This window comes from Cyprinus carpio, chromosome B7 (assembly GCF_018340385.1).
Source record: "Cyprinus carpio isolate SPL01 chromosome B7, ASM1834038v1, whole genome shotgun sequence".
In the NCBI taxonomy this organism is placed as follows: domain Eukaryota; kingdom Metazoa; phylum Chordata; class Actinopteri; order Cypriniformes; family Cyprinidae; genus Cyprinus; species Cyprinus carpio.
In genome coordinates this window covers 10674934-10698402 of record NC_056603.1, presented here as the reverse complement: position 1 = coordinate 10698402, position 23469 = coordinate 10674934, and the positions used below count along the sequence as shown (strand labels likewise).

General features: G+C 34.1%; 1 protein-coding gene across 2 annotated transcripts in view; it reads left to right on the top strand.

The window, feature by feature from the left end:
• The window catches only part of LOC109079742 (insulin-like growth factor 1 receptor), an 85882-nt gene that overhangs the window by 47152 nt on the left and 15261 nt on the right, over positions 1 to 23469 (top strand). The window contains exons 3-10 of one of the 2 annotated variants that reach the window (XM_042727217.1): positions 13633 to 13936; positions 15204 to 15343; positions 15435 to 15579; positions 18344 to 18552; positions 18644 to 18770; positions 19797 to 20086; positions 21661 to 21828; positions 22118 to 22322. In XM_042727217.1, the coding sequence (XP_042583151.1) occupies positions 13633 to 13936; positions 15204 to 15343; positions 15435 to 15579; positions 18344 to 18552; positions 18644 to 18770; positions 19797 to 20086; positions 21661 to 21828; positions 22118 to 22322 (1588 nt within the window). The remainder of the gene's footprint in view (positions 1 to 13632; positions 13937 to 15203; positions 15344 to 15434; positions 15580 to 18343; positions 18553 to 18643; positions 18771 to 19796; positions 20087 to 21660; positions 21829 to 22117; positions 22323 to 23469) is intronic. The other variant, XM_042727218.1, reaches the window with a different exon arrangement.

Sequence of the window (23469 nt, the reverse complement as noted above, 5' to 3'; positions counted from 1 at the left end):
CTTTATTTTTAAATAACAACAATTAATATTATTATTGGTGGTCTTGTTATTTGCAAAGAATGTTTTAGCTATTCTATATAATCTGCAAAATATAGATATAAAAATAGATATTACGGGGCCTGATATCAGTTTCTGAAAATCTTTGTATGTGAACAAGTCGTCATTATTATTAATATTTTGTATTTATTATTATTATTATAATTATTATTATAAAATATAGACCTAAAATTATTATCATTATTATTATTAAAAATACTGATTTATCAATTTTATCTGATCAGTATGTTTTTTTTTTTTTTTACTTTAATCAATGAAGCTTTTCTGATGCAGTATGAGTTTTTTTTATTTGTTTGTCAGTTATATTATTAAATATTTATTTTGAAAGATTTTATGCTAATAAAATCTGATCAGTATGTTTTTTTTTTTTTTTTACTTCAATCAATGAAGCTTTTCTGATTCAGTATGAGTTTTTTTATTTGTTTGTCAGTTATATTATTAAATATTTATTTTGAAAGATTTTATGGTTTATTTGATTTCCATCTCTTTCATAAATTCTAATGATTTTACAATTTTTATATTTATTGATTGATTGATTGATTGATTTAAATAAAATGTGTACTGGATCAAATAATACTGTACTGGAGCATTCATGGATGAATTAGTTTGAAAACTTGCTTGAGCTTGCTTGAACTTGTTGAATTGAACGTCATTCTGGACCTTTCCATCCCAATTCTTACCCCTGCTTTATATCCTAACTTAGAAAACAGCCCCTCACTCCTTCGTAGAGCTCCCTTTACATATGCTACTCAATCGATTTCTTATTGGTCAAATATGCCCATGGTTTAGGCTATAATAAGAACGGACTTGCTTGAAATAGTGTGTCACTTACTGAATGTTACATCCACATCTGCTAGTGTTTCAGGAATGACCAGCTCAATATAAGATGGATACAGCTGAAGTTTATTTAGAGAGCAATCACTGTGGGCCACTGAGTCTTTTCCACATCATCCGGTCCAACTTTTCCATCAAGCACGTTTACGCTTTTCATTTGGTGTTACTGGAAATAGAAGCTAGAGAAATATTAGCAGAAGGAGGTTGAACTCAGTAAGCCTAAATATCACTTTTAATTGTTTAAATGAGTTATGTGCTATAGTATGTGAAGATGAATTTTACTGATCACCGTTCTCAATGCAGTTCTATTAGGGTGACTGTAATAGGGTGTAGTCTGGCCTCTATTGGTTTACTCCTCCAGGAGCTTAAGACCCTCCAGTCCCCCAGCGTCTGGAGCAGAGCCCTGCTCTCTCACCTTTCACTGACGACACCACTGGATGGGATTTCATGTTTTTGTGTGTTGTGCCCCTTCCGAGGGGCCCACCGTCAACTGACCGCATGTTTGATGAGAAATAAAGCAGAGCACCAGTTTGAGCCGTTTTTGTAGTATGTAGGGCTGGGTGATATAGCTAAAAAATTGATCAGTGGTATAATGTTTCATATTGTTCGGTATCGATAATTATTGACATTTTTTATAACCTTTTTTAAAACAAAGAGCAATAAAAAAAGTTTAAATTTAACCACTGTATTTTTAAATTAACCCGATTTATTTGAGACAAACAACAAATATTTATACAGGAGGGTGTCAGACTCCTTGTGCATCTAAAAAAAAATTGGATTATCACAATTAATGGCAAAAGGAATGTTTGGAAATGTAAATTGATATTTCCTACTGACACACTACAGCAAAAGATATAAATAACTGGCTGTACACCATTCGTTGGGGTGAAAATACTAACGTGCCTAAGACTTTTCAACAGAAGTGTATATAAAAATTTAAAATCCTTAATTTCCAAAATAATTATAATAATAAGAAATAATGGCAATTATCTGTAAATTGTTATTATTTATCACTATTAAATTAAATTTATTATAAATTTCATTATTGATATTATTGCAATTTAAATATACATTTTATATATTAAATATATAGTCTGCATGTTTTCAATTCATATTACAATTCTAAAATAACGATTAGTGATAAATAAGGATATGTCAAAGTTTTATTATTCAGTATTTGCAGTGTGTACTATAATAATAATAATAATTGTGTAAATAGTGTTTTATCTATTAATTTCTATACAATATAAAAAATTAAAAACAAATGTCCAAAATAATGATAGTTATAAATAATGATAATGATATATATGTATATAGCAAAGACAATTCACCAAATAACAGTACTAGAAGCTCGGGCTCTGCGATTAAAAAAGCCATCACTGCAGGATGGCCTGTACTGCCAGCACCTTTGGCCTCCGTAGAGCACGAAGACAGGAGGAAGCAAAGCAGCGGTGACTGTACGAGCCAAGCCTGGTCTCCGGTGCCAGCTAGCCGGGCATATCCTGCGCCATGCCATCCGAAACATCGCAGGACCTCAAACGCCCACGAGTGCGCTGAGCCCTGTATAACGAGGCGAAAAGACACCCACCAGCCCTTCCAGATTCAAACCGCAGACCTGTGACGGGAATACGCTTTCAAAAGAGTTACTTATTCCTGTCATTCAGATGCTGTCCTTAATTTATGTCCACATCGCCGTTGGGCTGCAGCCCCGCTTTGAGGCCTGTTTTATTACACATACAGCACTTTGTGTGTGATTTTAAAAGTTCACAACGTTTGTCTGGATGAGGACTCTGTTATTAGCGCTAGTCGCTCTCTCCGTGATTCAATCTTAGTGAATACTATTCATGAAAAGGCCCTCAGAGCAAGTCAGAAACAGCCGCTCTTTTGCAAGGCCCCTGAACACTTCATGTATTTAGGTCTTAAAATCTGGAAATTGTTAGGCAGTGTTATGGTAGACTGTTACCTAGCCAACTGTCTGATTTGTAATAACTGTTCAGCCCTCCATCTGCAAGCTGGGATTGAGTACAGTATATGTGAAGGTTTTGGGCTTATTAAAACACTTTTACGGGGCCTATTATGTGCGAGCAGACAGGTCTGAGGCGCTGTCATATCGTCAGGTAAAATGGCTGTTACTGGTTTCGCCGGATTTGAGCGGGAGCAAGGACGTTAGGGAAAATGTCACCATTAGTCAGCGGCTTTTGACGGGCGAGAACACCGGACTGTTTCTCCTACTAAAGTCGAATCGATTTTAGTTTGTGTGTTTGTTTGTCCAGCTTCAGCTGCACTCACATCTGATTGGAATAACCGTAATTGCTCATTTTTGATAAGTAAAAACCTTTCACATCCTAACGCAAGTAAAGCAGATATTTTGAAAGTCACTGTGGTCCGAATAACATTGAACCCCATTGATTTTCATTGTATGGAGACATTTTTCAAAATATCTGCTTTTGTGTTCCACAGACCTGCCATGATGGCACTGATGAGTAAAGTATAAGAGAATTTTTAATTCTGGGCAAAAACATTTTTGTCGCAACCTAAATTGTGAAAACAAATCTACCAATTGCCAATGCTGATTTGCTGCTCAAGAAACATTTCATATTATTTTCATTGTTGAAAACAGTTGTTAAGATTTATTATTTAACTTAAAGGGGTCATATGATGCGATTTCAAATTTTCCTTTCTCTTTGGAGTGTTACAAGCTCTTGGTGAATAAAGAAGATCTGTAAAGTTACAAAGACTAAAGTCTCAAATCCAAAGAGATATTCTTTATAAAAGTTAAGACTCATCCATGCCCCGCTGAAACGGCTCGTTCTAACACGCCCCCACATATCTATGTCAGTATGTGGGAAGATTTGCATAACACCGTCCAGATGTTCTCGCAATGAAAATAGGCGTACCTTTTATTTTCGTTGTAGCAACCTCCATGCCGCTGCCAACATGTAATGGATTTTATGTTTATGTCTCGTCAGCTTCGGCCGGACAAGGCATCACAGTATAGCCCCTTTCACACTGCACGTCGGACCCGGCAAATTGCCAGAACATTGCTGGGTCGACTTCTGTGTGAAAGCAAACACGTCCCGGGATTGATTCCGGGATTGAACCCGGGTCGGGGACCTAGTAACCATTGCCGGGTTCAGTCCCGGAACGAGCGCTGTGTGAACAAAAGCCAGAACTAATGCCGTGTCGTAGTGATGACGCACGTTATCGCGCGACTCTTTTACCGGGTGCTTGGAAGGCAGATCAACGTTCGCGATGAAAAAATGTTCAAACTGTAATGAAGCAGAGGTCAGTTAGTTCCTTACTTTCCGTGCTGACGCTGAGATCACCAGCTTCAGTGAAAGTTAACCCTACCATCTTCTACTACTACAACACAACACACAACACCATAACACAACACTTCACTACACCACCTACACGGGCTGTGTGTGAATGCACGCACATATTCCGGGTAATCACTGGCAGTGTGAAAGTGCAAAATCTAGCGACCCGGGTACAAATACCAGGACACATTACCCGTGTATTTGCCAGAATCGCAGTGTGAAAGGGGTTTATGTTAAGAGGCGTAACATTTCCATCACCCGCTTGAGGCATTTGGCCAATCACAACACGCTGGATAGCTGGCCAATCACAGCACACCTCACTTTTCAGAGCGATGAGCCTTGTTAAAATCCATGCGTTTCAGAGGGCGGGGCCATAGAGGAGAAAAACAATAATGTACAGTATGTGGAAAATAATGTTTTTTTTTTAACCTTAAATCACATAAACACAGTTCATTACACCAAATACACAAAATAATGTTCTTTTTAGCAGCATCATATGACCCCTTTAATATGTTTTGTGGAAACCGTGATCTTTTTTTCAGGATTCTTTAATGATGTTCAAAAGAACCGCATTTATTTGAAATAGAAGCATTTTCTATCACCATAAATATCTTTACTGTCACTTTTGGTAAATTTAATACATCCTTACTTTATAAAAATATTGATTTTACTGACCCCAGACTCTTCAAAGGTAGTGTATAAGTTTCACTTTTGGTATATCTTCAACCCTGGTAGTAAAGCTGCTGTCTGATTCTGTAGTGTGAGACTGATGGATCTTGTTTTGATCAAGCCCAAGCGTGTTGTGGGTGATGTTTGCCATCTGATATGATGAAACTCTATCAGGTGTCAGTCCGGGCATGAGTGCATTGGTGCGCTGCCCAGCTGAAGCTCCGGCAGCAGCTCTGAACATTAGGATCTGGATTTGTTTCTACTATTGATGATACATTAGAAGTGTCATAATTTCTAGCGTAACCTCGATGCGTACCCTCATTCAGTCTTGGTGATCAAGACAGCAGGTGATGTTTTTTGTTGCATTGTGTGAGTTTTAATAAGCAGAATAATATTAATATGTATTATTTTATATGCATGTGTGGATATATAAATATAGATCATATTTTCTGTTGAATTCTGCTGAATAGAAATGCATTTAATAAATTAGGAAGCTTGTCATCTATTGTTCTACTTCCATTAATAGTTTATCTAGGTGCACATTGGGTTAAATGGCACAACTGTCTGAAGGGAACCCTGTCACCTCTTTAAGTACCAACCATGGCCACATTGATGCACAAACACATTTCAAGTTCAACAAGGTTAGGCACGCAAAGCACTGGCTGTGCATTTACATGCGTGTGAAGGGTACGTTTCTGACCTTGACTCTGACTCTGAGATCATCTCAGTAGGTTTGCTTGAGCTTAACTTGGTTTTAGGCTAAATCCTAAATCTTAAAGTCAGGGGTACGCAATAAAACAGCACTTACAACACATCGGTGATGTGCTCCAGAAAGGAACATAATTTCATCCTCCACAAATTTTCATCACTGCCGCATTTAATACTACATGTGACCTTGAGCTATTAGATTGAGATGCAATAATTGAGAAATATTCTTGTGACTTAGGAGTCATATATTTCTATTGTTCTCCATCCCATTGGGGGACAAAAATAATATTTCAGGGTGGATCCTACACATACTTCTTCTGCGCGTTATCTGCCACTGTCCTCGCGCACGCTCTTGCTCTAATGGAGAGCGAGAGGGAACACACTGTGCCAGCGCGTGCAACCTGTTTTTCCCTGACATGCTGCTTTGTGGCAGTGATGAAAAGACCTCAGATGAACTTGGAGAGTTTCCTGAATTAATAAGGAAGAGGGGGTGAGGTGACGATGTTGACTAAAAATAAAAAGCCTGAGGCATCCTTTCTGTGCCTCGACTGTCAGCGCCATGATGGGGAATGCAGGGACAGACCGGGGCGGCTCTCTGAGGGGTCTTCTGTGAGAGCTGGCCTAATCTAACAGGGCTTGGCATTTTCCCTCCACCGCTGATACGGAGCAATTCATTAAAGGAGTGGTTCAACCAAAAATGACTATATCACATGTCAGTGAAACTGTTACGAATGTTTGTTTTTTTTAGATGAATAACGTTAGGTGGAAGTAGGGGTGGGCGATATGGGGGGAAAATCATATCATGATTCACGATTTATCATGATTTTTGTCATGTTGGTTTTACTATTTTGCAAGTTGTCTGATCACGATGCTAGTTCGGTTGAGTTATTCCCTGAAAATCAGTAAATAACGCCTCACATGTTGGCATTTTCATCACTTGCTGTTGTACAGTATGTCTTTGAAAGACTATAATGCAAAAATTGTGTGTGTGGGGGGGGAGTTATGGTGGTGTATATTGATATACATTTTGCTTTTATTTGACTTTTCTTTGTTTTTTTTGCTGAATACAGTTATTGTGTATTTTTATATGTATATGTATATATATATATATATATATATATAATATATATATATATATATATATATATTTTCTTTTGCTGAATACCCTAAGTTGTCACTATTTATTAATTTATTTGAATGCACCATTTAGTTTTTTGTTTAAAACACAATTTCTTAACAACTTATTAATGTGTTGGTATTTTATTTATTTATTTGTTTGATTGTTTATTTGTTTATTTATGTGAAAAACTATTCTTTGATCTTTATTTTATTTAGTATTTTGCTTAATGCACAATTTCTGTGAACCATTTTAATGTTTTGTTTTATTTATTTATTCATTTATTCATTCATTCATTTATTCATTTATTTCAATACACTATTCTTTGTCCTTTATTTTATTTAGTATTTTGCTTAATTCACAATTTCTGTGACCCATATGAATTTTATGGTTTTATTTATTTATTTGAATGCACTATTCTTTGAACTTTATTTTCTTATTATTTTATTCTTTCTTTTTCTTTCTTTCTTTCTTTCTTTCTTTCTTTCTTTCTTTCTTTCTTTCTTTCTTTCTTTCTTTCTTTCGCTGAATACACTAATCTTTGACTACTTTATTTTGTTTTAGTATTTATTTAGTTATATTTTATTTTATAGTGCTGAATGCACCAATTTTCTGCTCTGTTTTTTATTTTTTATTTATTTATTGAACATGTTTGTTGTGGTCTGTTGTACCTTGACAGGTTTGAAACGAAACAAACCATAACAAAACATAAAATAATTTAAATAACTGTCTGAAACTATCCCTGTAATATCATACATGAAGTAATAATAAAAAAGAAAAATATACAAAAATAATACTCTAAAAATATTTGAAAAAAAACAGCATCTTCATCATCATCATAACAAAACAAAAAAACATTGTAGATTATGGTTTGGCCGGACAGCAAGATGTTCTGGGTCAGACAGATGTCTGCATTTCTGTGGTGAGAGCAGTGCGGATAGCTTTAGCAGAGCTAGCCAAAAAAAAAAAGTTTTAATTACAACACTGTGGTTGCAATAAATAGCTGTGAATCTTTGATCCGTTGTTATGTCAGTATTAGTATTTGTCCTTGTGGAAATTCAATTACAACGACAATGCGTAGTATTAGCATTGTAGCATTTAGAGGTGGTTTAGTTTCGATACAAGTACGTACATGTAAACTAAATCTGAACAGGAATGCTTCCAAAACTGGTTTCTTTTTTTTTTTTTTTTTTTGGGCCATTTAGTTTTTAGTTTTGCTTTTAATTGAACTGTATTTTATTCAGTATTTTTTTTTTTTAATTTTATAATATTTTGGTAAATAACAATTTTGCAACCTGTATTTATTTCTTATATAATTATTCTTTTTTTAACTGTTTCCTTTTGTTTTGAAATGTTCTGAAAATATTTATTAGTAACTGTTTAGTCATATTTTCCAGTTTTCCTGTGAATGTATACAAAACTCCATGTGTTGTTGACATGGAAAACTACACAGCTGGCTATTTCCACAACTGCAAATCAACTTTGTTGACCATCATGGTGGAAATCACTCCTACTCGCTAAACATCCCTGCAGCTGGATGCAAAGAAACAATGTGAATCACCACATTGCTTCTCAGGTTCAGATTGAGCCAAGTATATCAAAACCACGCTGAAAATGCATTTCATTTTTTTCAGAAGATTAATATTTCTGTGGAATCCTATAGTGTGTAATTATATCAGTAGATGTTGATTGGTAATATTTAAACAAGTCTTTTCAACTTAAAATGTTTCTCATCTCTTAAATGAACTTTTCTCCATCTATTAAATAGGGAAGCTACAGTATATGCGGTTTTCTAGCTTGTTTCCTGAGGGTCCAGGTGCTCATATTGGATCAGTTGTTGTGTATGAGAGCAGACAGTAATCTAATAGTTGATCTGCTCCTGGATGGAGAAAGAACATCCAAGATCTCCTAAGCCAGGTGTTCAATGTAATTCACCTGTAGTAAATGAGGGCTATGCAGAATCTACATGCATCAAGGTTTTTAATGCATTAAACTTAAATGGTTGCAAAGGAAGTGAAATCTAAAAAAATATTTTATTCAAAATAGCATCCATGCTACAACAGTCAGGTATGGTTTTGAAACATAAAAGAGAGCTATTGGCTATACTATTCAAAAGTTTGGGCTGTTTATTTTTTAAAGAAATTAATACTTTTATTCAGCAAGAATGCATTAAATTGATCGACACAGTAAATATATTTATTATATTAAAAAAGATTTCTGCTTCAAATAAATGCTGTTCTTTTGAATTCTCTATACATCAAAGAATCCTGAAAAAAAAGTATCATCGTTTTCACTAAAATATGAAGCAGGACAACTGTTTTCAATGATTTCTGAAGGATCATGTGACACTGAAGACTTGAGCAATGATGCTGAAAATTCAGCATTGATCACAGGAATAAATTACATTTTAAAAAATATTGAAATAGAAAGCAGTTATTTTAAATTGTAATAATTTTTCACAACACTACCATTTTTACTGTATTTTTCATCAAATAAATGCACTTGTGGTAAGTATAAGAGACTTCTTTTAACAGCAGTAAAAAAAAAAAAAAAAAAAAAACATACGGAATGTTAATGTATATTAAAAATGAAAAAATGATTAGCCCTTTTATATTCTGCATTTTATTTCTGATAAAATAGGGATTAATGTCATTACAGGAAAAAAAGCTGGTTTAGTCAAACTGTTTCACTCAGTCTTTATGTACGTGGTGTACTGGTAAAGAGCTAGGTTAGCAACTGAAAGGCTATAGGCTCAAGTATCAAAAAGAGCCCCTCCGGTGCACTTGAGAAAACAACATGAGCTAGTTAAAATAAAGTGTGAATTACCTTAATAATGTACATCAAAAAAGCATTAGCTATCCTATTTGAGCAAGTATTTCAGATCCTAAACTTCCCTGACCAAGACGCTCAGTCAAGGGTGTCTGGTTCTGGTTTGTTGTTTTCTGTGTTTAGACTAAGTGAGATTCCAGCATGGTGGCCTTGCTGAAGACGGGATATCTCAGTCAGCCAAAATTAGCTGGGTTGTCTTCATTATGACCTGATGAAAGCTAAAACAGTTCTTTGCGGTAACTCTAAGCAAAACGGATGGATTCAGACCTCAGTTTTCTGCATGTTTTTTTTTTTTTAAGTTTTAAAGGCATAGTTCACCCAAAAAAAATTATTCTGTAATATTTATTCACCCTCGAGTTGACCGTAGCCTATAGTATTTTTTCCCATACTATAGAAGTCAATGGCTACCGTCAACTGTTTGGTTACCAACATTCTTTAGAATATCTTCTTTTGTGTTTAACAGAAAAGAAAGAAACCAACAGGTTTGAAACAACATGAGGGTGAGTAAATAATGACAGATTTTAGGGGGGACTATCCCTTTAACTTAAATATAGTTATTTGAAGCTGAACGTCTGACTCTCTTGTCAAGAATTTGCTCTTTGAACGCTGCTTGTGATCAGGAATAGCTCAGATACACATTAAACCTCAGGCTAGGTTTTTAACGTGTGCTTTCACAAAAGCGTTATCATTTAACTCTTATCAGCCGTTTTTATTTACAAGCGTCCTCCAGGGCGACTGTTGCATGTACAGCTTGAACGGGTTTCTGCATCCAGCTTTTCTTCTGCCCTTGGCCTTGCTCGACCCCGCTGTAAGGTTACCCGAATCCCTGCGTTCCCAGAGACCCTCCCTGAAACCCCTCAGCCCTTTGGCGCTGTGGAAAGGCCAACATTTTAATAAATGAAAGTAAATAGTCTTTCAGGGGCTTCTCTGAGATATGCGAGTCGTCTCCTCATGGCCATTTGGACAGCGAGTTTGCTGCCTTCCAGGCTGAAGTATGAGCATGTAAGGAGAGATCGAGCAGCTGAGTTTCTCTGTTCTAAATGTAGGCCATTCTTGTGCTAAAGCTGGTGTTTTCCTTGCTGGTGCTCTGACCTGAATCAGTTTTTCCTCTCCCCTGTTACAATGCGCTCTTATTTAGAATGATAGCAGAGGACTCTGGTCGAATTATACATAGTGTCGGTCGGATGGAAAATGTGGACTGGATTTGTTTGTAAAGCGGGGCTGGGTTTCACACTTAACACATGCACTGTATACAGTATGTCATATGAGAATGAGGGCAAAAAAGAGCTGACCGCAGGAAAACTCAGTGTTTCTGTATGTCTGCAAGCTGACAAATGCACTTTTTTTTCTTTTAGTGCAATAGTTGCGCCAATATATATATATATTTTTTCAGGTGCATTTAATAAACAATGTATTGGATTTAGATTATTTGAAAGAGTGGCAATATTTCCCCTCAAAATAATTATTTCTTATCATATATGTTGTGTTATTTTTCTCTGTTTGTTTTAATTTATTTGGATTGGTTAGCAGTATTTTATTCCCCAAAATTATTTTTTAGTAGCATGTATTAACTTCTATGTTGGATTATTTTTTTTTTTCTATTTATTTATTTTAGATTATTTGGAAGGGTGGTAATGTTTCTCTCAAAAAGTGATTTTCTTTTGCATTTATTAACATTTATGTTGGACCCCCCCCCCCACCTTGTTTGGTTGTTTGTTTATTTAAGTTTATTCTAGTTTCAATTTTAGTTTATCCAGAAGGTTAGAAATATTTCCCTCATTATTTTTCATGGTCATTTGTTTTATATAGGGTTGCAATATGTGGTTGTATTTATTGTTTGTTTTATATTAATATGATTGTTTGAACCAATTCTTTATTGATTCAATTTAAAAACTTTAAACTCAGTTTGTTTTCAGTTCTGATGGTAAATTATTCTATACATGTTTATAAAAAGTTTATTTTTTAAAAAGTATGTACATATGGTATGATTTCCATGCGAAACGCTTTAATATAATTAATCAAATTGAACAATTAAGTCTATTGCATATGAAATATAAATTTGTCACATTACTAATTTTATATATATAGTTTTTACTGAGACTTTCTGCATTTCTGCAAAGTTAATTTTGAGTCTAGTCTTTCTCACCAGCCCAAAGCGTTTAATGGTGATGAGGTCATAGGTTTTGATAATTTAAGTAGTTTTTTTGGCAGAAGGAAGTGTAAACGTAAAGGATTTCTTTGACAGTGGTGGTGATGTATGTGTCTGTACTCGTTTGTGTAGTGTACAGCATTGTATCCTTGGGGCTGTTTGCAGTAACATTTATCAGTCAAGCTTGAAAGACACTGCGGAGGTCGAGAGGAAATAGACAGTAACGGGACGAGGACGTGTTATCACATGACCCTGACCCAGAGCTGCAGACCGCTTGGGCTTCAGCCAGGCTTTTAACCTCACAGCAGGGTCAGGAAATTAACCAGCTTTACCTGAGCCTGCGTTTGACTTCCTGAATGTTCTAGACTAGTTAAAAATGAATCTTTCAAGGAGGATCTGAAAGCAATATGAAAAGCAGTTACCCATCACCTTCTGTTTATCATTTTGTCTTTCTTTTACTCTTTCTTGTTTATTCTCCCCCCCTCAAAAAAAAAAACCTACCATAGCTCAATCAACTACAAATTATATATATATAGTTTAATTATTATTCATATTCATTAAACCTGCTTTTTTTCAATTGTGATAGTATTTTTTATACAGTATGATTAATGCTACTCACAATTATCAGCAGAATTTAATCTGTTGTGAACAGTCTTTCTGTTTAATTTATATATGTACTGTGTGTGTACACAAACACACAAACATATGTATATTACAATATAAAGTGTTTGTATTTAAAATATTATTAATATAATATTAATTATATTTATTTTTTTACATTGGGATAGTATTTGTTATACAGTAACAGTAGCCAATAAAAGTAAATCTAGGGATATGCCGGTATCAATTTTTCATGTTGCGGTTAATTGCTAATGCTTTTATCACGGTATACGATATTATCACGATATTGAAATTTAGTTGAAAGTGCTCATAATATAGTATAACAGGTTTAATAACTTTTTTCTTATAACAAAAAGAACTGAACATTTAAATACAATACAGAAAAATATATAAATTTACACAGATTAAAGTGCAAAAGAACTACAAAGACCCATAGGTATCACTTTACAATAAGACCTCATTAGTTAACCTTAGTTAATGCATTAACATTCACAATGAGCAATTGCTACATTTGCTACGGAAGTTACTAATCTTTGTTAAAAAATACAAGTCTTAGTTCATGTTAGCTCATTAAATAACACAGTTACAACTTTAGATTTTAACAACGTGTTATTAAATATTGTAATACCTAAGATTTATGAATGTTCATAAGAATTTTTTATTGGCAGTTTATGTTAACTAATGAAGACCTGATGTAAAGTGTGAACGAACAATAAAGAATCAAAACACTTTCAAACAATATCTAGGGCATGTTGTAGTCCAGATTAAAATTAAAAAAAAAGTTTAAAAATAAATAGCCTATTAAGTCTAAATATTTAAGTATTTGGCGCTGTGATGAACACCATAGCGAATCCACAAATCTGAATGGCTATTTAAATCTATTTAAATATGTTTATTTATGGGGATTCCAGGGTAACGGCTGCATTTTCTGCAGTTTAGCGCGTCTCATGCGTGTTTGTTTACATCAGAGCGCACAGCGTCTTTCAAGCAGCATACAGCGGTTTTGTGCATTTTGACCAGTTGATGAGAATAGTATTCTTAAAATGCATTCCAAATTCTGAATAATTTGTAATATATAATTATTCATGATATTTAGAAGTGCCCACAATAACAATATTGTGCATATTCATTATATATCGCATTACCAAATACCAGCACATGTCTAAGTAAATCATAGAAACCTTCTGATATTACAGAAGGCTGTATAAAAGTTTCATCTCTAATGGTGTAAGTCTTTTGCCTACAGTTTTTAATTTAGTGTAGTTTTCTTGAAACAAATCTAGAAATGGTTTCACATCAGCATTTCCCTTCCTGTGTTTTCCCTCCAGTTTGTCCGAAGGGTTGCAGACAGCGGGCATGCACGGATTCGGGCGAGTGCTGCCACCCGCAGTGCCTGGGCAGCTGCACTGTGCCCGACAACGATAGGGCTTGTGCCGCCTGCCAGCACTACTATCACGAGGGCCGCTGCGTGGAGGACTGTCCGCTCGGCACGTACAAGTTTGAGGGCTGGCGCTGCATCACCAAGGACTTCTGCTCCAAGGTCCACCTGCCTGATTACGACCGCTTCGTCATCCACGGAGGAGAGTGTATGTCCGACTGCCCACCCGGCTTCACACGGGATGAGAACCGCAGGTATCCACTTCTAAACTTTTCATGTTTTAAATGTGGGATTGAGGAATGGTAGTAATTTTAGCAAAAAGTTGTGAATAAAACAGTTTCCATGTGTTTTAGATTAATTGTCCAACATGAAATTTAAGTGTTCTATTTTTGCGTTGACAAAGAATAAAATAAAATCTCTTATCTTTTTGTTTATTAAAGAAATTATTATTTCAGTTAGCAAATAAATCAATAAGTATATAGTGCAAAGGTTGGGGTCAGCAGAATTTAGAAATAAATATATATATAAATAATACTTTTATTTAGCAAGGACACATTAAATTGATCAAAACTGACAGTAAAGACGTACATATGTTACTAAAGTCCAGCTTTTTTCAGCATTAATAATTACAAGAAATGTTTCTTGAACATCAAAACAGCATATTAGATTGATTTCTGAAGGATCATGTGACAATGAAGACTGGAGTAATGATGCTGAAAATTCAGCTTTGATCACAGGAATAAATTACATTTTAAAATATAATAAAATAGAAAAGCTGTTTTAAATTGTAATTATATTTCATAGTATTACTGTTTGTATACTATTTTTAGCAAATAAATGCAGTCAAAAACATTTTATAAATGTGTATACAAAAAAAAAAGTAGAATTCTGCTGTAATATTGTCATTGTTTTATTTTGCTTTGTTTGAAATTCAGTTATATTTTACAGCTTTCATTATTTATTTTCATTGTTTCACCCCCTATTTTTAAGATGTGTGATATCTGATAAATAGACTTTTTGGTATCTACAGAATTTAGTGCGAAAATACTGCAGATTTAGACTCGTTATCATTTACAAAGTTCGACACATCCTCTAGCACTTCAGTTCAAATATATTCTTAATCTACTGTATTTCCCAGCTCTCCGAATACTTTACAAATAAATCCACTCAGTATTTAAAATGAGTGATAATGGCCTTTACTAATTTGCTAATACTAAGACTGTAGTACTCTAGTTTTAAATTCAGCAATTTTCCTGAACAGTCATTGCAGAGAAATCTGACAAAAGTGTTCAGATCCTGTATACCTACTGAAAAGCAATCAGACGAAACGTGTTACCTAGTTAAACTCAAAAATCACACTTCTGATTACCTCAGAACAAACCAATCAAGAGCGAAAAAAGTTCAGCTGCACTCGGAGGCTCTAGCGTTCACCGAGCTGAAGGTCACATGATAAGGTGAAAGTGAGATATTTGGTTCATCCGTGTTGGTTTTGTGGTGATCTTTTTGTCCTTGTGTGTGTAGCAGCATGTTCTGCACTGCCTGTGACGGCCTGTGTGACAAGATCTGTGATGAAAAGGTCATTGACTCGGTGGACGCGGCTCAGTCCCTCAAGGGCTGCACTGTTATCAAAGGGAACCTGCATATCAACATCCGCCGTGGCAGTGAGTACCTGTGGCACAGCAGCTCCTCAATTAGCACCGGATTGCTGTACACCTGCTCGCTGACATGCTCTCTTTTCCTCCGTCTCTCTAGCTAACATAGCCTCGGAGTTGGAAAACTTCCTGGGACTCATCAAGACAGTGACAGGATACATTAAGATCCGTTCATCACATGCCCTGAGCTCTCTCTCCTTCCTCAAGAGCCTCAGATACATCCATGGAGAAGAACTATGGGAAGAGTAAGATTTGAATTTGACACATTCCAACATTTCCTAACAGTTTATCTATCCACATTCAACACAGAACTGCTCAAAATGACACAAATCACAGCCAGTCAGATTATATATGATGATTAATGGAGAGTTATGAGGGTGGGTTTGCGGACCAGTGAGATTTTGTGGTGGGCGGGGCTACCCAGTGCAGCCAAGTTCAGAATTTGAACTGTGGAATTGGTTTTGGGAGTAATATATTTAACTGCTTTAGGAATGAAAGTAGGAGTTACATGTTCAAGAATGTGCATGTTTTTCATGTTATACAGATTTCCATATTTTCTGACTAGAGAAGTGTGACCCATGTGAAATGCATGTATCTGAAAAAAGTCTGTTTATATATTTCTTTACTAATTTGTAAATGATAATAATAATTGTGGTAATAATAATAATTATACTACATTATTAAATTATATTACATTTATTACTATATAATGTAACAACAAATATTAATATAATATAATAACAACAATAATAATTATTATTATATTTTATAATGTTATTGTAATATTTTTATATAACAGTAGCAATAATTAATATTATTATATAATAATAATAATAATAATGGTGATAATAATAATAATAATAATAATAATTACATATTACATATGTATAATTTTTTTTACTTATTTAATTTAAATTCCTTAATGCATGTTGTTGTTGTTGTTGTAGTTATTATTATTATTATTATTTACCAATAATGTTGTTAAATAATTATTTATTTATTTTTTATTTAAAAAATGTAATTTTAAAATGTATTTCCTCAATACACTTAATTTATTAGTTGAAAAAAATATATTATTATTATTATTATATTGTCTTATTGAATGGGAAAAACTGTTTTTTTCTTATTTTTTTCTGTCCTTAGCTGATCACATGCCTGTTGTTGGTTATGTGTGTGAATCAGCAAAATTACGTACAGAATTAACGTCAAACTTTTCCTTAAACAGAATGGGTCCTGTGCGTCATAGAAGAAATGTGTCATTTAATTCAATCCCTGTTTGTTTACTGTTATCCCATTTTCAAGACAGATCAAAACAGCCCTCTCTGTGCCATGTTGTTACGAAAGACTAAATTGAGCTCTGGGAACGCTTTTGGAGACAAATATAAACAAACAAGCCCTCCATCCACATATTCAACATTTATAAGTCCGTTCTGTTAACATTCCCTTAAACGTGCATCAACAACAAGCGTCAGGCCTGTAATAAACCCGGCTGATAAATACAACAAATAGAGCATGTGTATAAGACTGGCTTGACGGCGTCTTTAAGCCAGTTAATGTAAGTGTGTGTGTTTGTATAAAGTGACTCGACATGTGCCAGACTAAAGCTTTCAGGTGTGCTGTAGGGTTAAAAGCAACACTTGCTCTTAATGCATGTGAAGTGCTTACATTCCAAACGCAGCTTTTACTGAAGCTGTTTATCTTTTATGATCATTTACGTCAATGCTTGTGAATCATCAGCGTATATGTCAAGTAATGGCCTCAAACATACTGCAGCTTCATATACACAGAGTTCAGGCATTTATGAAAGTGACAGTTGCACTGTATATCTGAATTTACTGCGGTTTTGTGTGTGTGTGCGTGCGTGTGTGTGCGTGTGTGTGTGTGTGTGTGTGTGTGTGTGTGTACCCAAAACCATAGCAGTGGTTAATATAGAGAGGAAGGTGTGTATTGACTAATGATTCACAATTTCTGACTATTTGTTTTCATCTCTTGCCACAGTAGTCGCTTGCAATAGGTGAACTATATGTTACGGTCCAGAGAATGCATACTGATTAAAAAGACAGGGTTTCCAAGATCATGGAAAAACTGAAAATATCACGTATGTGACCCTGGACCATAAAACCCAGTCTTAAGTCGTTGGGGTATATTTGTAGCAATAGCCAAAAAAAAAAAAAAAAACACTTGTATGGGTCAAAATTATTATTATGCCAAAAATCATTAGGATATTAAGTAAAGATCATGTTCCTGAAGATATTTTGTAAATTTCCTACTGTAAGTATAAAAAAACTAAATTTTTGATTAGTAATATGCATTGCTAATAACTTCATTTGGACAACTTTAAAGGTGATTATCTCAATATTTAGATTTTTTTTTTATGCACCCTCAGATTCCAGATATTCAAATAGTTGTGTCTCGGCCAAATATTGTCCTATACTAACAAACCGTACATCAATGGAAAGCTTATCTATGTACATACTTTGAACTTAAAGCAAATTATATCATTTTAAAACATTTGAGAGCTGGGCAAGAATTAAGAACATCTGTAAATGGAATATAATATATAATATTTATTTAATTTTTATATTTTCTTATATTCTTATCTTATATTTTCTTGTGTAAGTTTTAGTAATTTTTTTTTAGTTTTTTATTTCTATGTAGTTTTTGTTAATTTTATTATTTTGTTTTGGTTATTTTAGTCCTTCAAGTTAAACAACGAAAATGAGAAATTATTTTATTTCAAGTAATATTTTTTGCTTTTAGTTAACTATAATAACCCTACTTACTGTTGCATCTCTGTCAGATGCTAATATGCCTCCAGTTTCAGTAATATTTTGATGAATAAGTAGTGTAGCTGTGATTTGCTATATCAATCATTACCACACAACATTAATTTAGTGGATTCGATTCTGCATTTAAATGCATTTGGCACTTCCAAAACTGTGCAGTGTGCATATTTTTTTTCTTTCTGTTTTTGTCACTTATTCATTGCTATTGTTATGTTGTCTCCAGCATGTATGCCTTTGCAGCCTTGGATAACCAGCATCTCCAGCTTTTATGGGACTGGTCCCAGCACAATCTCACCATTAATGCTGGAAAACTGTATTTTCGCTTGAATCCCAAACTCTGCATGTCCGAGATCCGCAAAATGTGGGAGAAAACGGGAATTAAGGAGAAGTTTTTGGAAGGAGATTTCCGCAACAATGGAGACCGTGCAAGCTGTAAATATTATGTTCTCAATTTAAACAACTATGAATGAGTGTAGACTGTATCTACATATAAAATGTTTAATTTTGTAAATGTTTTTCTTAGGTGGGAGTGAAATCCTTAAGTTCATATCGAATACCACGAGTAGTAATAAAATCAAGTTGATGTGGGATGGTTTTCGACCAGCCAACTCCAGAGACCTTGTCAGTTTTATTGTATACTACAAAGAAGCGTAAGTGTTGCTTTTTATTCAGTTTTGTTAATTTGTTCAGATCAGGGCTGTGAACCAGTTCAAGGAACGAAAACAAAAACTGGAAACAAACAACATTTTGACAGGAACAGAAACAAAATCAAATTTTATAGTTCCAAACAGAATCTGAAAATTTTAAATGGCCATTAACCGGTTAATAACGTTATTTTATTGTTCCATTTAATATTTGAAATTTGCTGTCAACCAATCAAATCATCGAATGTGTAAACATTTGTATTCGTGCCGAATGAGAGAGGTAGGCATCAGTTTCACCTTAAATTAATTTGTTTTTGGATTGATATTTTTATAGCCTAAACACATAGCCTTAACTTTAGAGGATTTGTTGTGGAGAGAAACTAATAACTGGGTTTATTATGATTGTTAACATTTTGCTTTACCGGCATTTTAGCACATCATTTCTGAATGGATTAATAAAATGTGACGTGAGCCTACTAGACTTATGTTTTTTTTTGTCACTCTCAAAACGCAATATTATACAAGTACTGTTTTTTTTTTAACAATGCAGCAAACATTTTTAAATATCTTAAAAAAAACTCTTTTTTTTCTTTTGTTTAGTAGCCTACATTTGGCCAAAATCTAGAAAAGATTACTCAGTATTGACAGATACTATAACATCTTGCAAACATACCAAAAATAATCATAAATCAAATTATCATTATTATTAAATAAAATCACTTTACTTTTATTATTATTATTATTTTTATTTATTTTTTTTATAGGCAAAGAAAATTGTTTTAAAAAAATAACGTTATTATCTGGTATTATTTCCACCCGAACCGGTTTCAGAATGGTAATAATATCAGAGGAACACAGGAACAGAAACGTTAAAATATTGATTCTGCTCGGAGTGGATCGATTGATTTTTTTTTTTTTTTTTTTTTTTGCGTTTTCAGACCCTGGTTCAGTTTACTGTTTTTTGAACCACTTTTCTCAATACCATTAAAATGTTCAAGCAGCTTTGTAAATAGCCTTCACTTTCTCTCGTAGGCCTTTCCAGAACCTTACAGAGTTTGATGGTCAGGACGGTTGTGGATCTGACAGCTGGAACATGGTTGACGTGGATTTACAGGAGGACCAAACCCAAAACCCGGGTGTTACACTCACCATGCTGAAGCCCTGGACTCAGTATGCCATCTTTGTTAAAGCTGTAACATTAGTCGTGGAGGACAGGGACAGGGACAGGGACAGGGACAGGGACAGGGACAGGGACAAGGACAAGGACAGACAGCGTCTTGGGGCGAAGAGCGAAGTGGTATACATTTGGACTAAACCATCAGGTAAGGAACTAGATTCAGGTCAGCCATGAATTTAATTGAAGACATGAATTGCATGTTTCCTAATTAGTACACTTATTCTGTTTTTCTTTAAAGGGTTACTCCACCCCAAAATGAAAGTTTTGTCATTAATCATTTACCCCCATGTCGTTCCAAACCCGTAAAAGCTCATTTCGTCTTCGGAACACAATTTAAGATATATTGGATGAAAACCTGGAGGCTTGTGACTGTCCCATAGACTGCCAAATAAATAACAGTGTCAAGGTACATAAAGGGTTTGAATGTCGTCGTCAGAATACTCCATCTGCCATCAGACGTGCAATCGGGGTTATATGAAGTGACGGGAACACTTTTTTGATACTGTTATTTACTTGACAGTCTTGGCAAGCCTCCAGGCTTTCATCCAAAATATCTTAAATTGTGTTCCTAAGATGAACTGAGCTTTTACAGGTTTGGAACGACATGGGGGTAAGTGATTAATGACAAAATTTTTATTTGGGGGTGGAGTATCCCTTTAAAATATCAAAACATCCTTATATAAAAAAGATGAATTACCTGAAAAGCAAAGTTGCATAAGATATTAAAGAATCAAATTTTTTTTTTTTTAACTACGGATGGTAATGTTTGCTCTGGCATTTAATTTGAAATGACATTTTTGACATTATTTGACATTTTGTCATGATTCAATTTGAATACAGTTTTTAGATTCATTAAAAAATGTTGGAAATACAAATGTAAAAGTAAAAATGGGTCAGTAGATCAGCTTTGGGGTTTGGGTCAGTTGATCATGTTTTGTTGCTGTTTTTTTTTTTATACTTAAAATAAGTTAAAAATATGTGAATGGATTAATACTATAAAAGACTTGCTAGATATATCTTAGTCTGTTTCTCTATGTACACTACTGTTTAAAAGTTCCAGGTCAGTAAGATTTAAAACCAAGTATTAATACTTTTAATAAGCATATTCATTTATTAAGCATATTAAATTGATCAAAAGTGACAGTAAAAAGAGAATACTGAAAAATAAATATCACAACGCAAGTTTACACAAAAATAGTATGCACCACAACTGTTGTTATTTTTTTTTTTTTTTTTTTTTTTTTTACTTTTAAAATTATAAATAAAAAAATGTTTCTTGAGCAGCAAATCAGTATATTAGAATTATTTCTGAAGGATCATGTGACACTGAAGCCTGGAGTAATGATGCTAAAAATTCAGCTTTGATCACAGGAATAAATTACATTTTAAATATTATATTTAAATGTTGTATTATTTAAATATTTCACAATATTACTGTTCTCACCATAGTTAGGGTCAAATAACCTTAAGGAAAATCTAACCATCACAATTATTTTGAATCCTAATGTACACATATTTAACTATAAACTGTTTTAAGAACATTTTAATACTTTTAGTTGCTGATTAAGAATAAGATTTTTAGCAGTGTAGAGTTGATTGAAATCTAGACAAGTATCTCAATGGTTATGACTCATGACTTTCAGTGGGTTTCTTCAAGGGGATTTACTCTGTAGTAAACATTTGAGTTGCTAAATGAAGAATTTTTTTTTTCCTTTCCAGCACCCTCAATGCCTGTAGACATTCGTGCATACTCTAATTCTTCATCAAAGCTGGTGGTGCGGTGGTCTCCACCTGTCTCCCCCAACGGAAACAGCACCTACTACCTGCTCCGCTGGAAGCAGCAGGGCGAGGACCGTGAGCTCTATCAGCACAACTACTGCTCAAAAGGTCTGGTCTAAATTACACCCTTAAACTGAGCACCATTTGCCCAACAGCAATTCAGACTTTTGACCATGAAACAGTTAAACATATTATTGTGGACATCTGAAGTATCCAGTGTCTAGTTAAGTTTTTAACTTCAAAATGCATAAAGCTTTTCCGTAATAAAATAATGTGCACCATATTCAAGCCATTCAAGCCAGGATTTACATTTTGAGCATATTGAAATAATACAAGATTGTGTCACTAAAGGTCACTACTGGAGAAATGTAACCATGTTTATGTTGTTTCTTTATAGACATGAAGATCCCAATCAGGATTTCAGCCACGGGTTTGACAGAACTCGAGGACACCAAACCAACCAATCCTGAAACAGGGGGGCGGGAAAAGGCTCCCTGTTGTAAATGCCCTAAAACAGAGGAGGATCTGAAGCGAAACGAGGAAGACATCTACTACCGCAAAGCCTTTGAGAATTTCCTCCACAATGCCATATTCACCCCCAGGTAAACTTAAGAGTTTGACCAGGAATATGATTATTAATCTCTCCAAAAATAACATCACTGTATAATTTTTTTTTATATATATATATTTAATTATTATTATTTTTTTTTAAAGAAGTCTGCATTTATTTATGGAAGCCTGTTTCCGCCACTGAATAAAAAAGGTAACTGTGAGTTTTTATGTCACAATTCTGCCTTTTTTTCTTGCGATTGCGAGTTTACATCTCACAATTGTAACTATTTTTTCTAAGAATTGTGAGATATAAGCTCTCCATTCAGACTTTTTTCTCGCAGTGGTGGAAACAGGCTTCCATATTTATTTGATCAAAACTACAGTAAAAACAAAAATCAAAAAATTTTATGAAAAATCTGTATCAAAGCAGCACACTTAATAGAAATAAAATAATTTATCATAATAAATTATGTATTTTTATTTGGTAATAAATACTTATTTAAATATTTAATTATTTTGATTTATAAAAATAAAATCAAGCCATTATTGCTAATTTTATAACAAATTTCAACACATTATTATTGAGTTTTTGTTCATATTATTGATTTAAAAAAACAGTATCGGCCAACTGATCAGATATCGGCCAGATTTTCCAATTTAGTTATCATTATTTGCGATATACAATATTGATTATGAATGTGTTAGTGTTACTTTTCATCTCTTTAATTTGTCCTGGCTGAACAAAATAAAAAATCACACTAATAATAAAAAAAATATATATATATATTTAGTACTGGACATAAAATACCACTTTTATGTTACAATAATTGTACAGAAAAAGGCTCAGTAAAGAGTCTTCTTTTGTATTTCAAAGAAAAATCACAGCCTGCAGGTTTGGAATGACATAAGCATTACAACTCTTACTTAATTGGCAACAACTTTAAAATGAATGTCGGAGTTGAAGCCTCGTTTAACATGTGACCTCATTCCCATCCAAGTTTTGATGCATCAGCCAGTACAAAACATCCATTAAACTTCAAATTAAAATCTTTAATAGTCAATAAATCCATGTTAACCTTTCATGATCTCAAAGATGAAGATTGCAAGGGACTCTTGATGTCTCTGGATGTTAGCATTTGTAATGGCTCTTTTGCTTCTTGTCTGAGAGGTTGTTTTGGAACATTTTCAGCGTTCCCT